The sequence below is a fragment of the Myotis lucifugus genome, unplaced genomic scaffold (assembly GCF_000147115.1).
Source record: "Myotis lucifugus unplaced genomic scaffold, Myoluc2.0 scaffold_173, whole genome shotgun sequence".
Classification (NCBI taxonomy): domain Eukaryota; kingdom Metazoa; phylum Chordata; class Mammalia; order Chiroptera; family Vespertilionidae; genus Myotis; species Myotis lucifugus.
This window is the reverse complement of record NW_005871221.1, coordinates 2,002,610-2,019,922: the sequence shown is the minus strand read 5'-3', so window position 1 is coordinate 2,019,922 and position 17,313 is coordinate 2,002,610. Positions and strand designations below refer to the sequence as shown.

The following is a 17,313-nucleotide window of genomic DNA, read 5'->3' as shown; positions in this document are numbered from 1 at the left end:
CCACCCTTTCCCCACCCCTTTCCTCCAGAGTCCCAGTGGTTCTCAACCTTCCTAATGCCGCGACCCTTTAATACAGTTCCTCATGTTGTGGTGACCCCAACCATAAAATTATTTTTGTTGCTACTTCATAACTGTAATTTTGCTACTGTTATGAATCGTAATGTAAATATCTGATATGCAGGATATATTTTCAGGGGTCGCGACCCCCAGGTTGAGAACTGCTGCTCCAGACACTGTTCTTTAAACCAGGTACATGTCATGAACAGGAGCTGGTCCTTCAAGCTCTCTAGAGCTGTTCCCAGTGACACACCAAGGCTTGTAGGTTTAACCCAGCCTTCTCAACCCATTTTAATATGCTTCCACATAAAGGAAGCTGTCTGTCATATTATACATGACTAATCTCTTCAGCTTTAGAAGAGATGAGAATCTTTGCGGGTGTTGAAAGTGTAGAAAATGAACCAATTTTATTTTGATTTCACCCTGAAGTCAAGCTGGGGGGGGGGGTGACACTGGCCTTGGGCCCCAGCTCTTTCTGCCCACCCTTTAGCTGCCAAAGTACTCTTACATAAAGTGCAGGTCCGGTCGTGTAACACCCTACTCGGAAGTCCTTGGGGACACACCTGAAACAGGCATGTCTCCACCAGTTCCCAGTCTACATGTAGAGCAGCATCTCCAGCCACAGTCTCTCCCGCCTTCTCCAAGTTTATCCTTGGAATAAAGCTTTTGCAGATGTAGGAGGCATTATGTACTCCCTTTCCTTCTTTCTCTCTTTCCACCTGTCCTCTAAACTGGCCTGAATTTGTGCCCAGAGCAAACTCCTCCAAGTGCTACCTTCCTCACACGGCTCTCCTGGGCATACACCCCACTATCAATGGGGCTATAACTGCATGTGTGTCCTCTCATTGTAAAGTACACAAAGACTTGTCTGTCTCTCTTTTCCTCTCCATGGTCTCGATGGTACAACATATATGTAAGTGCCAGCTAGTGCAATCTTTCTGAATAAATAAAAAATAGTTCTACTTAGAATAGTTCTCCCTATTCTTTTGACATGCCCCTGACTAAAGATAGTTCGTGGCTTGGCTTTTAATAGTATTGGACCAATATTTTCATGAATGTCACAGAGTGGGGTATATGACTCAAATTCCAAAACAATGCCAGTAAGCTTAGACACAAGATATGCCATTTCTTGGAAAATCAAGTTAATGAATTCATTCATCCATTCATTCCATAATATAACTCTACAACACATCAGAGAAATAAAAGCACTTTAAAACCTACAACGTGCCACACAAATGTAAGTTATCATCACATAATTCATTTGGAGTTCTCTTTGAAAAAGTCATTCAATAGAATGTTCCTGGTTGAAACAGAACTTGATTACCAACCTCTTTTTAGCTTAAATTGGTTTGAGTCTAAAGCCTATTTCAAGTGGCAAAATGGCAGAGATCTTATCTTCATACAATGTTCTTTTCATGTCTCCTTAACCTCAAAAGGGAAAAAAAAAAAAAAAAAAAGCCCCTGCCAAGCTGGATGCCAAGATTTTAAAATATCTTATGTCTCATGAAAAACGAACTTTTAAGGTATTTGAACATCATTTTCATTGGGGTTTTTCTAAGGGCCAAGTCTCTGCAATTGGAATAAAATGCATTTACCCATCTGATTAAGAAAAAAAAAAGGGGGGGGATTGTTGGGCTCTTTTACCAAATACTAAATAGCACAAACAATGTGTACCGTTACTTAGGAAAAGTGGCCGAGTTGACTACAAGAAAAGTGTTACGATATATCTATGCTTAATCAGAAATAACATATTATGTCTTGTTAATTATCATTATCCACTTATTTGAAAAATAACTCTAAACCCAACCCTATTTTTAAAAATAAGGATCCTAAAGGCCTATGTTCATTTCTTACAGAATACAAAATTAAAAAGTAATGAAAGTATACAATTTAGATAGTAATCAACAAAGGGGTATTGTGAATATTTTAATTGAAGTGTAAGTTGAAGAAAATGATCCTATCAAACTCTCACTCAGTGGGAGAATAGAAAGATAGTATGTGTAAAATTTGCCCAAAGTCATTAGTCACAATGAATATTCATCAGAAGCCAATTATCAATCCCATTTAATGATACCCCAAAAGATTTTGCCCTGAAGCAGCTGAATAGTCTAAGACTCCAGACAAAACTAGACAAATTATACAGCCAATAGCCAGTCTAGCCAGGACACAGATTGTAAAGTAAACCACTAGTGGGTTTTTGGAGGCACTTTTAGCAAATTCTGTCCTCAATTAAAGATGCACAAGGTCACTTCTATCTTGGAGCTTTCTATACGGCTTCATTAATTTTCTTTGAGGCAAAGGAAGAAAAAGGGAGAAGGCAGTGGGGATAGGACATGAATGAGGAGTGATCAATGACAAAAAAAAAAAATCACAGACACATTTTTGTTTGTTTGTTTAAGAGTTTAAGGTATTTCTCAGAGATAATGCCCAGATTGTCACATTCTTAGATCCCAATGGTAGCTCTGAAATTTAACACAGAATAAAAGAATCACCTCCTTCCCCCACAAAACAACAACAACAAAAACCAAATCCCAACAGTCTATGTGCCAGGCACCACGTTGGGAATTTAGAATCTTGCAAAGTATTATTTTAAAGGAGTGTGTGTATGTTTGTGTGTGTGTGTGTTTACATACATACACCCTCATCACCACATTTCACAGATAAGGAAACAGTCTCAGAGGTGAAATAACCTGCCCAAGGCCACATAGCTAGTGACAGAACTGGGACTCACAACCAGGCCTGTCAGATTAGAATGGCCACTGTGTTTCCACAATGCATAAATTTATGTTTCGAGTACCTGCCCTGTGCCCATACACTGTGCTGAGGATTCTGAACTAGATGAGATACTGTTCCTGTCAGCACGGCCAAATTAGGTAGAAATGCATTTGCCTTGCTGTGAGATGAACAAAAGTCTAGGGCAAAATACCGATTAACAGAAAATAAACATTTTAAAAACAAACACAGATCTGACAATTTTTCTGGGGATTAGTTACATTTAACTAAGGTGGTATAGTATCTTTAATCCATAGGAAATTCTAGATAACGACATAATGATTGTCAAAGTGATGGTTTAAACACTAATTTGGTGCACCCATTTGAAAGTCTGGGTTTCCATCATGTTCCCTTTCACATACTTGCATGGAGTTTCCACTAATTCTCTTTTTTGATCTGAGTAAGCCACTTCCTCTCTTGGGTCTCAATTTCCCCTCTGTGGAAAATAAGAGGCTGCACTACATGATCCCCCTGCCCCCTTCCAGCTTTGACAACTTATGACCTAGAGGAATCGCTGTCCTTTGATGTGAAATATGTGCCTCCTCTGCCCCAGCTCACTGTCAGCTCTACTGACTAAGTGTTAGTAAAACAGGGAATGTCTCAAAGCTGGTCTTGCTTTCTCATCTCTGTAGCTATAAGGCCCACTTGGAATTCATGTGCTATCTAGGAACCCTCACCTCTCAGCCCTCTCTCTCCATCACCTGAGTGCGGAGGGCACAATAATCCTCTGTGCTTGGCCTCTGACACTCTGAGACCTCAGAGGTAGGTGATTTTAGGAGACTAGGGGCATGAGACTAAAGATGTGAGCTCCTCAGGGCCAGAGCACACATTTGATTCCTCTCCTTATCTCTTACTAAGCTTGACACAGAGCAGGTGCTGAGTAAATGTTTGGGGAATGTTAGAATGCCCCTAGCTGGACCATCATGAAGGAATGGTAGGGCAAGATTACCAGACACTTTAACAAAATTGCAATTGCTTAATAGATCACAACTAGGAGCTGTAAATTTCTAAAAGGTATTGAAGTTCCAAGTTCCAAAATCTGACAGAAGAAAAAAATCAGATGGTCACAGTCACTCATATCCTAGAACTCAAGATGTTAAAATATCAAACTGACATCTGCTTCATCGAATTAGATGTATTGGAAAGTCTCCTCTGAACCCAAACATCAGGAAATTGATAAAACTAACAGTATAGAAAGAATATCAGATTACTATATTTAAAGATGGGTCATTTTTAAGTCTACTAATTTCAAACAAGAATCATCCTATGTAGAACAGCTGTATAAAATGTCTTGTGGAAGTCAGCTTTCTTAATTTGAGAACTACATTCTTTTACGTCATTATAAACTATCTTTGTAGTCATCAGGAAATAAATGGTGCCACGATTAAACAGTGTTGTGGTTTTGTGTGTGTGTGTGTGTGTGTGTGTGTGTGTGTGTGTGTGTGTGTTTTGTTTGTTTTTTTACTTATTCTCAAATGTTAAACCCTCAGCGATGAATTTTAAGTAAAATCTACAGGGACTCTGAAAGTTAACCTACTCACCCCTTCCAAGGGTATGAGAAAAACCTTTAATTACAAATGATTCAGCTTCATTCAGATTGTGTTTACTACATTTTGAGAGGGTAGAGGTGGCTTTTAAGAAACGAAGATGCTTTAGCAAAAAGAAAACTTAGCCTCAGAATCAAAGCCCTTCAGTTAGTCTAGACAGAAGCTGGACATGGGAGTGGAAAGAAGGAAAAGAGCAAAGACTGTCCTACTTTTCTTGGAAGTAAAAATGTAATGCTTCTTTATTTTTATTTTTACTTTTGGTTGTGGAGGAAGAGCAGTCTTTCTTCAAGTCGTATTTTTTTTTCTACAGTTGGGTGGAATGCATCCTACATCTTGCTTCTCCACTATCTGGAGAAAGGTAAGGGGGAAAAATACGCCCCCAAACCAACACACCAACATGGGGAAGAGTCGAATGTCTTCCTCTAACAGCAAGATCATCCAGTCAAAAGGAAGCTTTCCCAGGCAATCACCTGCCTACTCAATCACTTCTCCCGCCCCCTTTTCTAAAGAACCAACGAGTAGAGTAATTAGAGCTAAGTTATTAACCAGGAAAAGAAGCTTTCATGCCAAGATTTGACACTTCAAAACCTCAAAGCAACTAAAACTGCCAGAGAAAAGCCTTCACTACCAAAGCCGAGGCAGAAACAACGGTATGGGAAACTACAGAGTCAATGAGCCGCAGCACGTGAGTGAGAAAAGTGCACACTTTTCTTTAAGATGAAAAAGGAAAAGGCAAGGTCACACTGGGATTGCCAACATGTCATTTAAATGCAGGGGCAGCAAGGTTCTGCCCTCCTCCATCCTGTGCCTGTGACAGACATTACAAACCGATGTGGTGTCAGGACATGGCCTGAGGGTCTCTCCAAACATGCCACCATTGGCAGTGGATCCAAGTAGGCACTCAAGAAGAAATCTATTTGCCGCCTCAAGTCTAGTCAAGTGGATATTTATATATTTTTTGAAAATATTCTAAAATCATAATTTATGTTTAGCTAATTTACACTATTGCTTTAATGAATCACATTTTTTAAAAGAACTGAATATGAGTACCCATCTGTCAGGTATCCATACACAGAGAAGAAACTAAGGAACCTTCAGGTGGTAGGAGTTATTAGATTTAAAGACACAGGCAAAGAAAAAGAATCTCCTGGTAGAGTTTTGTCGGCCAAATCCAACCTTAGAAAGTGATAGTAAACTTAGAAAGATTAAAGTTACAATACAGCCTCCATCATGACCACTTAATTCAGCATTTACCATCTGCCAAGCACTGTTCTAAGTACTTCATATATAGTTAACTCATTCAATCTTCACAGTCCTGTAAGGCAGGTAGCATTATTATCCCCATATTACAGATGAGGAAACCAAGGATCCTAAATGCCACGTACCTTGTGCTTGGCATTTAGGAACCTTGGGTCACAGAACTAGTGGTAGAACTAGGATATGAACCTGGAGAGTCTAGCTCCAGAAACTGCTCTTAGTTCACAGGAGACTGCCTCTGCGCTAAAATCTGACAATTAAGTGAGTATCCACTATGTGTACATGCCATGACCTCAAACAATTTAACAGAGACAGATCAAAATGCAAACAATCAACTTCAACACAAAAGCATTATGAAAGAGGTGTTATAATAATAGAGGTGCAAGTGTGTTGGCATATAAAGAAGGAATCATTACTTCTGCCTGGGGCAAGAATTGGGGGACGCAAGGGGGGGTGGAGAGGGAGGGAGAGAGAGAGAGAGAGAGAGAGAGAGAGAGAGAGGAAGAAGGAGGAGGAGGAAGAGGAGGAGGAGGAGGGAGAAGAGGGGAGGAGATGGGAGAGGAGAGGCTAGAGGAGAGAGGGGAGAGGGGAGAGGGGAGATGGAGAGGGGAGAGGGGAGAAGGAAGAGGGGAGAGGGGAGATGGGGAGAGGAGGGGAGGGGAGGGGAGAGGAGAGAGGAGAGAGAGGAGAGGGGAGAGGGGAGAGGCATCAGAGCAGAGCCTGGAAGGATGGAAACCAGAAGCTGTCAGTCCTCCTCCCTGGGAGGCTGGTCAGGTGGTAATAGTGGGTCAAGAAAACAGAGCTGCCTAAGGCCATTCTAGTGCTAAGTAATCATGACTGTGGAGACCTGAACAAGAAATGATAAGTTAGTCAATGACTCTGTGACTAATGAGAAGTGGGTGGATACAGAAAGCCTCTTTCGAGTTGCCATGACTATCCTCTGTTGCTTGGATTCATTCACCATCTACCATCACCAATTAGACTAATTACATCTTCAGACCTCTCCCAGGATCTCTATGTCCTCCTTGCTTCTGAAAGTCAAATCAGGGTTCATTGTCCCTCAAAGGTGAGATTCAGAGTCAGCATTTACTGAATGATTAGCATGTGCCCAGGAGTGGGCTACTGGTATATGCTATCATATCTATGACCATCGAATCCTTTCAACAACCGTGAGAAGGGTATTAACACTATTGCCATTTTTACAGAAGAGGGCAGAGACTCAGAGAGGTCAGGTAAGTTGCCCAAGGCTGAGAGGCTGTGAATAACATGGGGAGGATTAAGTACAAAGGTAGGAACTGAACAAAACCATCATGGCTTGAAGCTTGGTGCTCTCTCCTACAGCCCTGCTGTCCTTTATCTTGGGAAAAGACAATACCTGCAGGCTGTGTGAATCATCGAGCTGGTAGACTACATAGCTATCAAGAGAGCAGAAGAGAAAAAAATGTGAATTTTCATAAGAGCTGTACCAACCCCTGACTGCTTGGCCTAACCTCACATCTCACTACCTTCGCTCACCAAAATGACCAACCTTTCAGCCTTCAGAAACCAGAGGAAAAAGGAGTCCTTGTTCTTGTTGTCTTAACACATAGTAGGTGTTCAAATTTCTTTAATGAAATCCACAGAGGTGCCTGAAAATGTGGGTGCCATTTAGAGCTTTTCAAGTATATTAAGGTATCAGTGAGTTGAATATTACCCATTAGTGTTTTTTGGTAGAGATGTGATTCATAAGAGACATATAAAAAATAAGCTGAGTTCTACAATCTAAAGAATATATAATTTATTTCACAAATCAACTAATCTATAATAAAAGGCTAATATGCAAATGGTCATCATGCCCTCACGACATAATGACCAATCAGCAGGAGGCTGAGCCCCCGCCCAGCACCAGCCAGGGATGTGACTGATGCTGCATCCCCACCCGGTGCTGGCCGGGGACGTGACGCGCCGGCGGGGCTTGACGGGGCTGGGGCCAGCCAGGTCTGGGTCTTGCCCAATGGGGGTGGGGCTGGCCGGGTCTGGGTCTTGCGTGATTTTGAGGCACACACGGGTGGGCGGGGACTTGACTCTGGGTCCCGCAGCACGCCCCAGACTCTAACAGGAGGTAGGAGGGAGCCAGATACCTGCGCCCAGGACCCACACAGCAGGGCAGCAGCGGTTAGGGGTGACCAGGCCAGCAGGGGAGAGCAGTTAGGGGGCAATCAGGCTGGCAGGAGAGGGTAGTTAGGGGCAATCAGGCTGGCAGGGGAGGGCAGTTAGGGGTGATCAGGCCAGCAGGGGAGGGCAGTTAGGGGTGATCAGGCTGGCAGGGGAGCAGTTAGGGGCATCAGGTCAGCAGGCAGAGGTGGTTAGGGGCTATTAGGCAGGCAGACAGGCGAGCGGTTAGGAGCCAGCAGTCCCGGATTGTGAGAGGATGTCCGACTAAACCAGCAGTCGGACAACCCCCGAGGGGTCCCGGATTGGAGAGGGTGCAGGCCAGGCTGAGGGACCAACCCCCCTCCTGTGCACGAATTTCATGCACCAGGCCTCTAGTAAATAATAAACAAGATTCTCTGTCATGTTCTCAATGCAATGGCTAAGTAGAAACATCACCTCTCTAGTCTATACCCATGTACCCAAAGTTACAGTGGTGGATTGCATCAGCATCCAACATTCCTGAGAGCTTAAATAGGTTATTTATTAATTTATTTATTTATTTAGCTCTGTCCTGTTCTAGACTAGGCAATCTCAAAATCAAAGCTCTCCCAAAGAAAATTATGGAAACAAAGAATTTTTTTTTTAATGTGGGTCTGTACTCATGTCTTCTAAACAAACTCAAACAGGCTCCCTTATGTAGTCTCAAAATGAAAATGAGTCTAATGATGAAAAATAACAATAAGGAAAGAATAAATATCTTTTTTTTTCTTTTGTCTTAAAGAACTGTTTATTCACTGTTTCTGAATCTGGCTGTGTACCAAAAATTTGGGGAACCTTAAGAAATAGACATTCTGTGGTTCAATGATAAATCTTTTGAACCAGAATGTCTGGAGGTGGTGTCCAAGTACCTGAATTTTTAACAAGTCTTAGGGTGATTCTATCACAACTAACCCATGGATTAGCATTTGCGAATTACTAGCAATCTGAATCCTGTGTCTAGTCCAAAACACTCAATGCTTGTTGAAGCAGTGGGAGAAGAGGCAGGAGAGGAGGTAAGAACTAGTAGGGAGACCATGGTTGGTTGAAGTTACAAGCAAATTAAAATATCACCAATTAAACTGTTTATACTCTATATATTGGTCTGTAGAACATCTCAAGGTTCTTAATTCCAGCTACACATAATTAAATGAAGAACATAGTTCAAAAGCATTTAATTGTATTCACATTTAAAAACCAGAGAAAAACCACGTAAATAAAACATACCAATCTTTCCTCCTACTTCCTGCCAATGGAAGTTCCATTCATTTATTTCTAACAGTTTTTAATATTCTCTGAGCCACAATAAAATTTTATATGATGGCGATTAGAGAGGCTATGCTATTGGGAAGTTTGGCTGCAGAGTCTATATTTCATGCCACTTCATTACATTTTGTTAAGGCTTTCCCTCTTCACCAAAAGGATTAGTTTTCTTCTCACTCTGAATACTCTTCTTAGGTTGCTAGTATGAACTAGGTTAATCTCTCTGTTTTTTTTTTTAACATATAAAAGATGAACAAACAAAATGTTCAACTTATTTTATTTTTTAAATAGAACACTAAATTTAGTCTTAGAATCCTCTGTTTGGTAAGTTTCCAGTTACAAGGTCTTGGCTTCCCTTGAGCACAGTTTGAAACAAAATAATGCAGTTTGTTCCTACGGCTGGAACATGCAGAGTGGAGTGTGCAGGCAAAGAGGCCTTGGCTCTGGTCCAGTGTTTCAAGCCTTCTTAAGCTGCCACTCTCATCTCTGCTTCAAGGGCTGCAGACAGGCAAACAGGACTAGTTCTTTCTAGGCCAGAGCAGCTAGGAAAGCTCTACACACATCATTCAGGTGCCTAAACCTTACACAGGCTGGCATGGTCACGACCAGGTGGAGTTCACCGGCAGAGAAATGAACATGAAGCCAAATCTGAAAAACTTGCAAGTTCACAAACTGGCTTTCTTAGGTCACAAGATCAGGTGGTGGCTAAGACAATGGAAGCTGTTGGTGGGAGTGGGCAAACAGAAAGGGGAGTGGGTATCCATCCCTTCACACTAACACAGAAGCATCTACTAAGGGCTAGACCTGAGGGTGCTGGTGGGAAGACAGAACTATCGCCCACCACTCTCCAGGCCATCAGTGTCCAGGGCCTACCCAAAACCCACATTCTCTAGGGCTAATACTTAGGAAGAAACTGACAGGGAAAAGATACCAGTTTAGTTCCTCCCCCCTCCCCAAATGGGGTGCTATCAGACAATCAGAAAAGTAATAATTCTTTTCAAATACTTAGGTGTGGAGGCTCAATTAATTAGGTCATAGTCTTACCACTAAATTGTGCTTCTTTTCTAAGAACCTGTTTTTAAAAGCATTTGCTGAATAAAACAAATATATGTTCTTCTGGAAGTGAAAATATGCCTTTGTCATCATGTACTGGATGTTCTTAAGTTTTTAAAACTTCTTGCAGTAGCCCTAAATTATGGGAGGGGCGATTTGGGCAGATATACCCAGGGCTGGCAGGAGCTGCAGCACAGGAACCCTGCAGCCACAGTGAGTCAGGGAAGGTAAGATCCAGGGACCCACCCAGGCTGTGCTCACTGCAGGGACCAGCACTGGTGGGGCTGGGAGACAGCGGAGGCCAGCCCCACATAGACAGAGTTGGATCTGAACAGTGCTCAAGGAAATGGGGTTCTGGCTAACAGAGTAAGTGTGTCCATTAGAAATCCACATATCAGCCTTCTGTTTCCCTGGTGCTGAGAGGTGCCAGGCACATAGGAAGTGCTCACTAAATCTGAAGAAAGCTTAGATGTGCATTAAAAGGCAGTGGCCAGGCTGACATTCCTTCTGTGATTTCAGATCCAGAGTCAATAGAATCATACTGAGAATATTTCTCTGGGGACAAGTGTCAAAGGGAACATATGACAAGTGGAGAGTTACCAAGGTGGCTGTATGAGGTAGTAAGAAGGGGGCTGGAGCCAAGTGAAGTGGGTTTTAATTCCACCACTGCTGGTCATTTTAGACAAGGCACTTCAACTTCCCAAGTGCCAATATTCTCATCTGCAAAAGAGAATAAAAGTAGCTCCTAGGGTTGTTGCAAGAGCTAATGGAAAAAAATATGATTACACAGTGCCTGGCACATAGTAGGTGGCTCAAAATGGTTCACTTTAAAGATTTTAAAAGGCTATGGGGAAGAATTGAGGCCCTCCCCTATAAAATATAGAGGATGACTCTAACAAGGGTGTTCTGCATGCTGAGTCTGTGGGTGCTGCCAGCATATCCCTTTGGTAGTCTTGGACCTATTTACAAACTACAAAAGAAGCTCCTCTAATTATTATACAATCAGGACATATTGTTACCCAAACCAGCAACCTTATCCATCAGATTTTTTTGTCTCTTTCTGAGGATTCTCAAATTCCCTCAGTGGGAGAGATTTTTTAACAATGTGTCTCTGGCCCTTGTGACAGTCACACACAAAAATTCTGACAATAGTTTGAGAGGTGGCAACCAATAAACATGACCTGGTCCCTGAGGCAAGCACGTGGAGGGGCTAAGAGTCCTTTGTATGTGCAATTCCTGGTTGTTTGTCCCTTGTCCGAAGCCAAGGTCTCCACCCCAACACTGACTCATGATGACTTATTTGCATGTCCCTTGCTGTTAAAAGGGGATATTATCAACCTTCCAGGATGGCTGTTGGAATTACATATCATCTGTATAAAGGTCTTATTTTACACCCACCTGCTATCCATAAGAGCTACCAAAAAGCAATGTGAATTAAACTCGAGATATGAGAATCTGGAAGAAAAATGAGGCCTTTGTGCTAGAGGAAATCAACTGAAGTATTTACATTAGAGAACAAGATTTAGTTAAGCTTTCCCTATTTATCATTTATAAAGGAAAACAATCAATATACATGAACTGAGCAAAGAAAACAAAAACTTACATTTTTCTTATACAGAATTATCACATTATTGACCGAGAAAGCCAGAAATGAATATTACCTGACTCTGAACTAAATATTGCTGGGTTTGTCTCTACTAAAGGAGTCATTTTTATAGAAAATGGCATTCTAGAGTGTTGGACAGCTTTTATCTTTCAGCTGTTTAATGGGTTTGAGGAGCATTAAGCCTTCATCTTAAAAAAAAATGGAGAAGAATGTGGTTTGTCAAGGTCCAGTAGTAGCAGCAAAGTCGAGAGGGCCTTGAGTCATATTCACAATTGGACCCATTATAGAAAGTTTCCTGATCACTATCCTAGCTCAAGACAAAAAACAATAGTTTTGATGTCCCCTGTACACCTTTTCCCAATTATATTCTTTTCACTTCCTTTGAGGAAACTACTACCTAAAATGTGTGTTAATCATTTCTCCTCCCCACTGTAGTTTGTATGTGTCCCTAAATAATGTACCATTCAGTTTTTCCTACTTGAACTTTTTATGAATGAAATCATACTGTATGTTCTTCTGTAGCACATTTCTTTTACTTGAAATTCTGTATTAGAGACCCAATCACGCTGACAATGTTCGTTTCACCGATATAGTATTTCATTGTATGATTACACCACAATTTATCAGTTCTCTGTTAATGGCCATATGGTCCCTCTCCAGGTTTAAAACAGAAAAACAAATGCTGCTATGAACATGTATCCCACTATACATGACCAAGAAGTGTGTGTAGGTATGTATATGTATGCTTACACACATACACATACACACAATTCCACTCAGGAGTGGTCAAAAGCAGTCAAAAGATGTTCAGTGCAGGGTTACCTACTAAAGGGTTAACCTATGAACAACTGAAATGGCCACCAAGAGAAGAAAGATTTAATAAATGATGACACATCAGTATAATGGAATAAGATATAGACACGTAAAAGCTGACAATGATGGACACTTATGTGGAAGTAGGCAAAGTGTTCATAACACAAGATCAAATGGAAAACTATAATTGATTGTGAAACTCTAAGAATAAATGAAATGTGCATTGGCTCCGTAAAGAGACATGAATAATTAATGAAGATGACATGTTACTATCTGAGGGGACTGTGGCTGATTTCTTTTTCTAACATTTTCTTTAATCTTTCCAATACATCCTTCAATTGAAATACAATAATTAAAAAGCCCATCTCAAGACTGTCTACTCACAGTGCTGAGTTTGCTGCAAATGATGAGTATCCGGCGTTCGTAGAGCATACTGGCGTACAGATGTAACATGTTGTTTACATCCACAGCCACAAAGTATTCTGTCAGATTTCTCTAGGAGAGAGAAGAAGGGAGGTTTGTGCCTTATTTTGTTGGTTCTTATTACAAGCAGTATCTAATAAAAGCATGAGAAACAGAAAATAATCAGGAAGGATACTCTCCTCTTCTCCTGCCCTATTCTTTGTACCTGAGGACCAAGTATGAATCCCATTCATGTATAAAATCATGAAGTGCACAGCTGGAAGAGATGTTAGAGACGCAGAAGTCTGAGCAAGTATACCTGTGTGGTGATTACAGTTTTACAACATGAGGTCATCCACAGTGCTGCGCTGTTTTTCATAGAAGTTCCTGAAGGTAAGCAAGACAGGAAGTCTGCAACCTTCCAAATGAGGAAACCAAGGCTCAGAGAGATGCCAAGATCAAAAAGTCTAGTAAGCAATGAAGCCAGGACTGCAGCTCAGATCTTCTGACCCCAGATCCTAGAACTTTCCCAGTGCACTGTGCCACACGTCTCAGCAAAACAAAGTACCCAGGGACCAAAATGCTTTTGGCAGAGCCCGTTTCTGTCCAACAGATCCCACCCACAAAGGCCAGCGTGCTCCTCTCTTGTCATCACGGCTGGTGTCCCCTCCTCCACAGTTTACATTCTCTAAAATGACTTGGCTGGAATGAAAATAATTTAGAAGATTTACAATTTCCAGGTATTTCACTCAAAAAGAAAAAAAATCAAAGGCAAGCAGCAGCAAGTTGTGACAAAGCAGTGTTTTAACTAGCTTTTGTCTGTAGCCTAGGCTTCATTCCTTTAATTAGTACTATAGATTGGTGCTCTTCAGATTTCAGAAGAAATGTAATGTGTTTCATTTCTGCAACCCTTTCTATACCCACCTGACTTTAATAATACACATAAATATGCTAATTTCTTCAATGGTACAGCTTTTCAATGCCACACAATATAATCCTCTGAAAATGAAGGACGTGGGGAAGGAAGGAACGCTATTGCCAAGGGTTGCAATTTATAATAATGAAAGATCTATAACCCATAAATTCAAGTAAACCAGGTGGATTTTATATGCAAAATAGCATAAAGTACTTTTTGACAATATTATGTAGGGATTGGGAATAAAACGGGCACTTATCTTACAATTTATTATTGTTTGATTGGAGCACCAGGTTAACCATCGACCTTTATAAATAAAGAGTGAATTAATAGCTCCATACACTGACTACCTACCAAGTACTAGGCACCATATCAGGTACCGTGTATCATAATCTTATGCAATCTTCATAAAAACCCACTGAGGTATTATGCTTCCCAATATATAGAGATAAAGTAAGTCTGGGAGAGACCCAGTAACTGGGAGTCAGAACTTGGACTCAGATCCAACTCCATAGCCCATTTGCTTTTCCTTACATTATACTGTCCCACGTAAGTACTTTAAACTTCTACAACATACAAGGCTTTACATATATTATTTCACTTCATCTTGAAACAACTCCTTGAACAGGTATTATGATCTCTTTACACAGATAGGAAAACAGGCACAGAGAAAGTGAAGTAATTTGACCAAGGTTAGACAGTAGGCAGATGAGGCATTATTCAGTCTAAGGTGGGCTTGTCTCTAAACCTGTGCTCTTCTTTTTTATTTTTTATAATTTTTTTATCCTCACCTAAGGATATGTTTATTGATTTTGGGGGGAGAGTGAGAGAGAAAATGAGAGAGAGAGAGAGAGAGAGAGAGAGAGAGATCGATCATTGCCGCTGGTACGCGACAGGGGACCAAGCCTGCCACTCTCCAGTGTATGGGATGATGCTCTGGTGTATGGAATGACAACCGGGACTATGCTCTTCTTTTATACCATTAAAATAACAGGTAAAGTTGTATTCAGGGGGGAAAAAAGCATAGCACAAACTATGCCTAAAGAAAGAGAAAAAAAAATCCCTATGTGCCAGACAATAGGCACTTTACCTTGGTTCTCTCTAATCTTCTCCAAAACCCTGAGAAGGGCATTATCATCTCTATTCTACAGATGGGAAAACTGAGTCTCAGGAAGATTTAGTAGTTTTCCAAAGGTCACCTAGTTAGAAAGGGCCACGTTTCAAAATCAGATTTCCTGAAGCCAGAACACTTGCTCCTACCATCACACCAACCTGCCTTTTACAAACCTGAAAAGCCAAATAAAACAAAAAAGAAAGGCAGTCTGAGTTAGTCAAGGAGCTTATCTCTTGCTCAGTGGACTGAGGAGTGCTGAGCTAATGATGTCAGGGTGGGGTTTGTTCTGGAGACAGTGACATGGCAGAGCTATTCTCGCAAACAAAAATACAAGGCCCTCAGCTGAGTATTTCAGCAAAATGCTTAACTGCTGATGAATTACATGCATTTTTCTTTTAGGAGAGGATGGAAGTAAAAAGAAAATAGAAATGAGGAGCTTAAAGAAGGCCAGAAAGCCCATTAGCACTTTTGACAGATCCAAAGATAACTCTGAAGCCACCAAAACGTGGCCTCGAGAGCCTGCCAAGAAGCTTCACGCTGGGGAGAAATATGTTACACAGCTTGCCGTCCAAATAAGGAGACACAGCGTCAGAGACAAGTCCTGCGCCTTATTTTGGTGGGAGAAAAAAATCACAAGGACACTTTTGTGGCTAGGGAAGGGAACATCTCTGAAGTAAAAACGTCACTTGGTTGAGGTATAACCCCCAGGCCCAACTATCATGCTCTGAGAGATTCAGGTGCTTGTTCCAAAAACTCTATACAGGTATGTTAAAAATATGTAACATTTAGCCAAATTCTCTCTAAACTGTCATGTACTTTTTTTGGTATTCTCATCCCATCTGTGCTGATTACCAAGATATTTGTGTCTAAACAGAAGCTGTCTTTCTTATCTGCTTCCTTCCCTGCCTCTTTCCTTTTGGGATGCCACTGCCTAGGCGGTGGGAGTGGGTGGGAGTGGGAGTGGCGACAGCCCCGGGAACCTCACTCGGCCATGGGAGCACCTGGGGGGGGGGGTGGGCTTTGGAGGCAGCTATAGTGGGGCACTCGCAGTTCCTACCCAGCTTCGTCTCAGAAGAAAACCCCTTGGAGAGGGGGACTCCTTCCCCATGTCTTAAAGCATCCAGCAGTGTAAGGCACACCAACCCTCAACTTCTGAGACTTGCCCTACCTTTTCACACCCCAGGCCTTTACTTCTTTCCTTTGCCTAGAATGCTTTTCTCTTCCCACTGACTTTCCAAGACCCAGCTGAAATGTCACCTCCTCCTGGAAGGCTTCCTCGACTCCTCATTTGTCAAATTTCCCTTTGTGCTTCTATGGCAATTTGTCTCTATCTTATAATAAAAACAGGCACTTATCTTACAATTTGTTATTGTTTGATTGGAGTACCAGTATAATTTGTCAGTAGACTGAGGTCCCTCTGGGTAAGATGACATATCCACAATTTAGCAGTTTGATGCAGGAATGAATCAATGAGTGGAGAAAGCACCTGCCTGAAGACCACTGCTCCGTAGTTCAAGTGTGAGCAGTGTGGTATAGGAGGAAACACACCAGCCTGGGAGAGGGACAGGTGGTATATCAGGAAGAACAAAGCATTTAACTTCAGAAAACCTGGGTCTGAGTTGGATGAAGTGATCAATTACTTAGTAATGGTGAAGGGCCCACAGAAAAAGAATTGACACTGGCGTTCACAGTCAGATAAAATAGCCAGGGAGTGTGGATAGGGCCTTTTAACGGTATCCGTGGCTACATTTATTAAAAAGTGTAAGGAAATAGGTAGTTTGTTCATCCGGTAATGGGCAGTGGGGAGAGACTGTACACAGAAGCAGGTGCTCATTTCACAAACAGGTCAACTGTATTTCTCAGATGGAGAAGAAAGGAGTGTGGGGAACGGGGAATAAGAAGAGGGGCTTCCATGACAAATTGTCCAGGTCAAAATTTCAGTCAAAACATATGTGAGCTTATATTTATAAAAACACACAAGGTATGCTACTCTCCTAGCACTTTGTGTCAGTGGAACTGAGTCTTCAACTCACATTCCTGTCTCTATAACCTGCCAATCAACAAACACTTATTTAACTCCCACTCTGTGTTTAGTACCACCCTGGGAGCTGGACTTAGCAGAGATGCACTAAACATAATCCCCATTTTCCAGGAGCATAGTTTGGGGATGGGGAGTGACATGAAACCCAGAAACCCAGTGGACAAAGTACTGTGGTCCAGGCTGCACGTGTTCCAGGGCTGGCTAAGAAGGGCAGATTCAACTCTGCTGGACGGATATGGGGAGAAGGCTGGGGGAAGACTTGTCGAGAAGATATTTGGGTTGGGGGCCTCCCACCAGGAGTTC

At 41.8% G+C, this 17,313-nt stretch overlaps 1 protein-coding gene across 10 annotated transcripts in view; it reads right to left on the bottom strand.

Moving 5' to 3' along the window:
• DENND1A (DENN domain containing 1A) overlaps positions 1 to 17,313 on the bottom strand; it is a 407,524-nt gene that overhangs the window by 205,062 nt on the left and 185,149 nt on the right. For 8 of the 10 annotated variants that reach the window (XM_023760104.1, XM_023760106.1, XM_023760103.1 and 5 more), the window contains one exon: positions 12,922 to 13,032. In XM_023760104.1, coding sequence (XP_023615872.1) covers positions 12,922 to 13,032 — 111 coding nt within the window. The remainder of the gene's footprint in view (positions 1 to 12,921; positions 13,033 to 17,313) is intronic. The other 2 variants (XM_023760110.1, XM_023760109.1) reach the window with 1 other exon arrangement.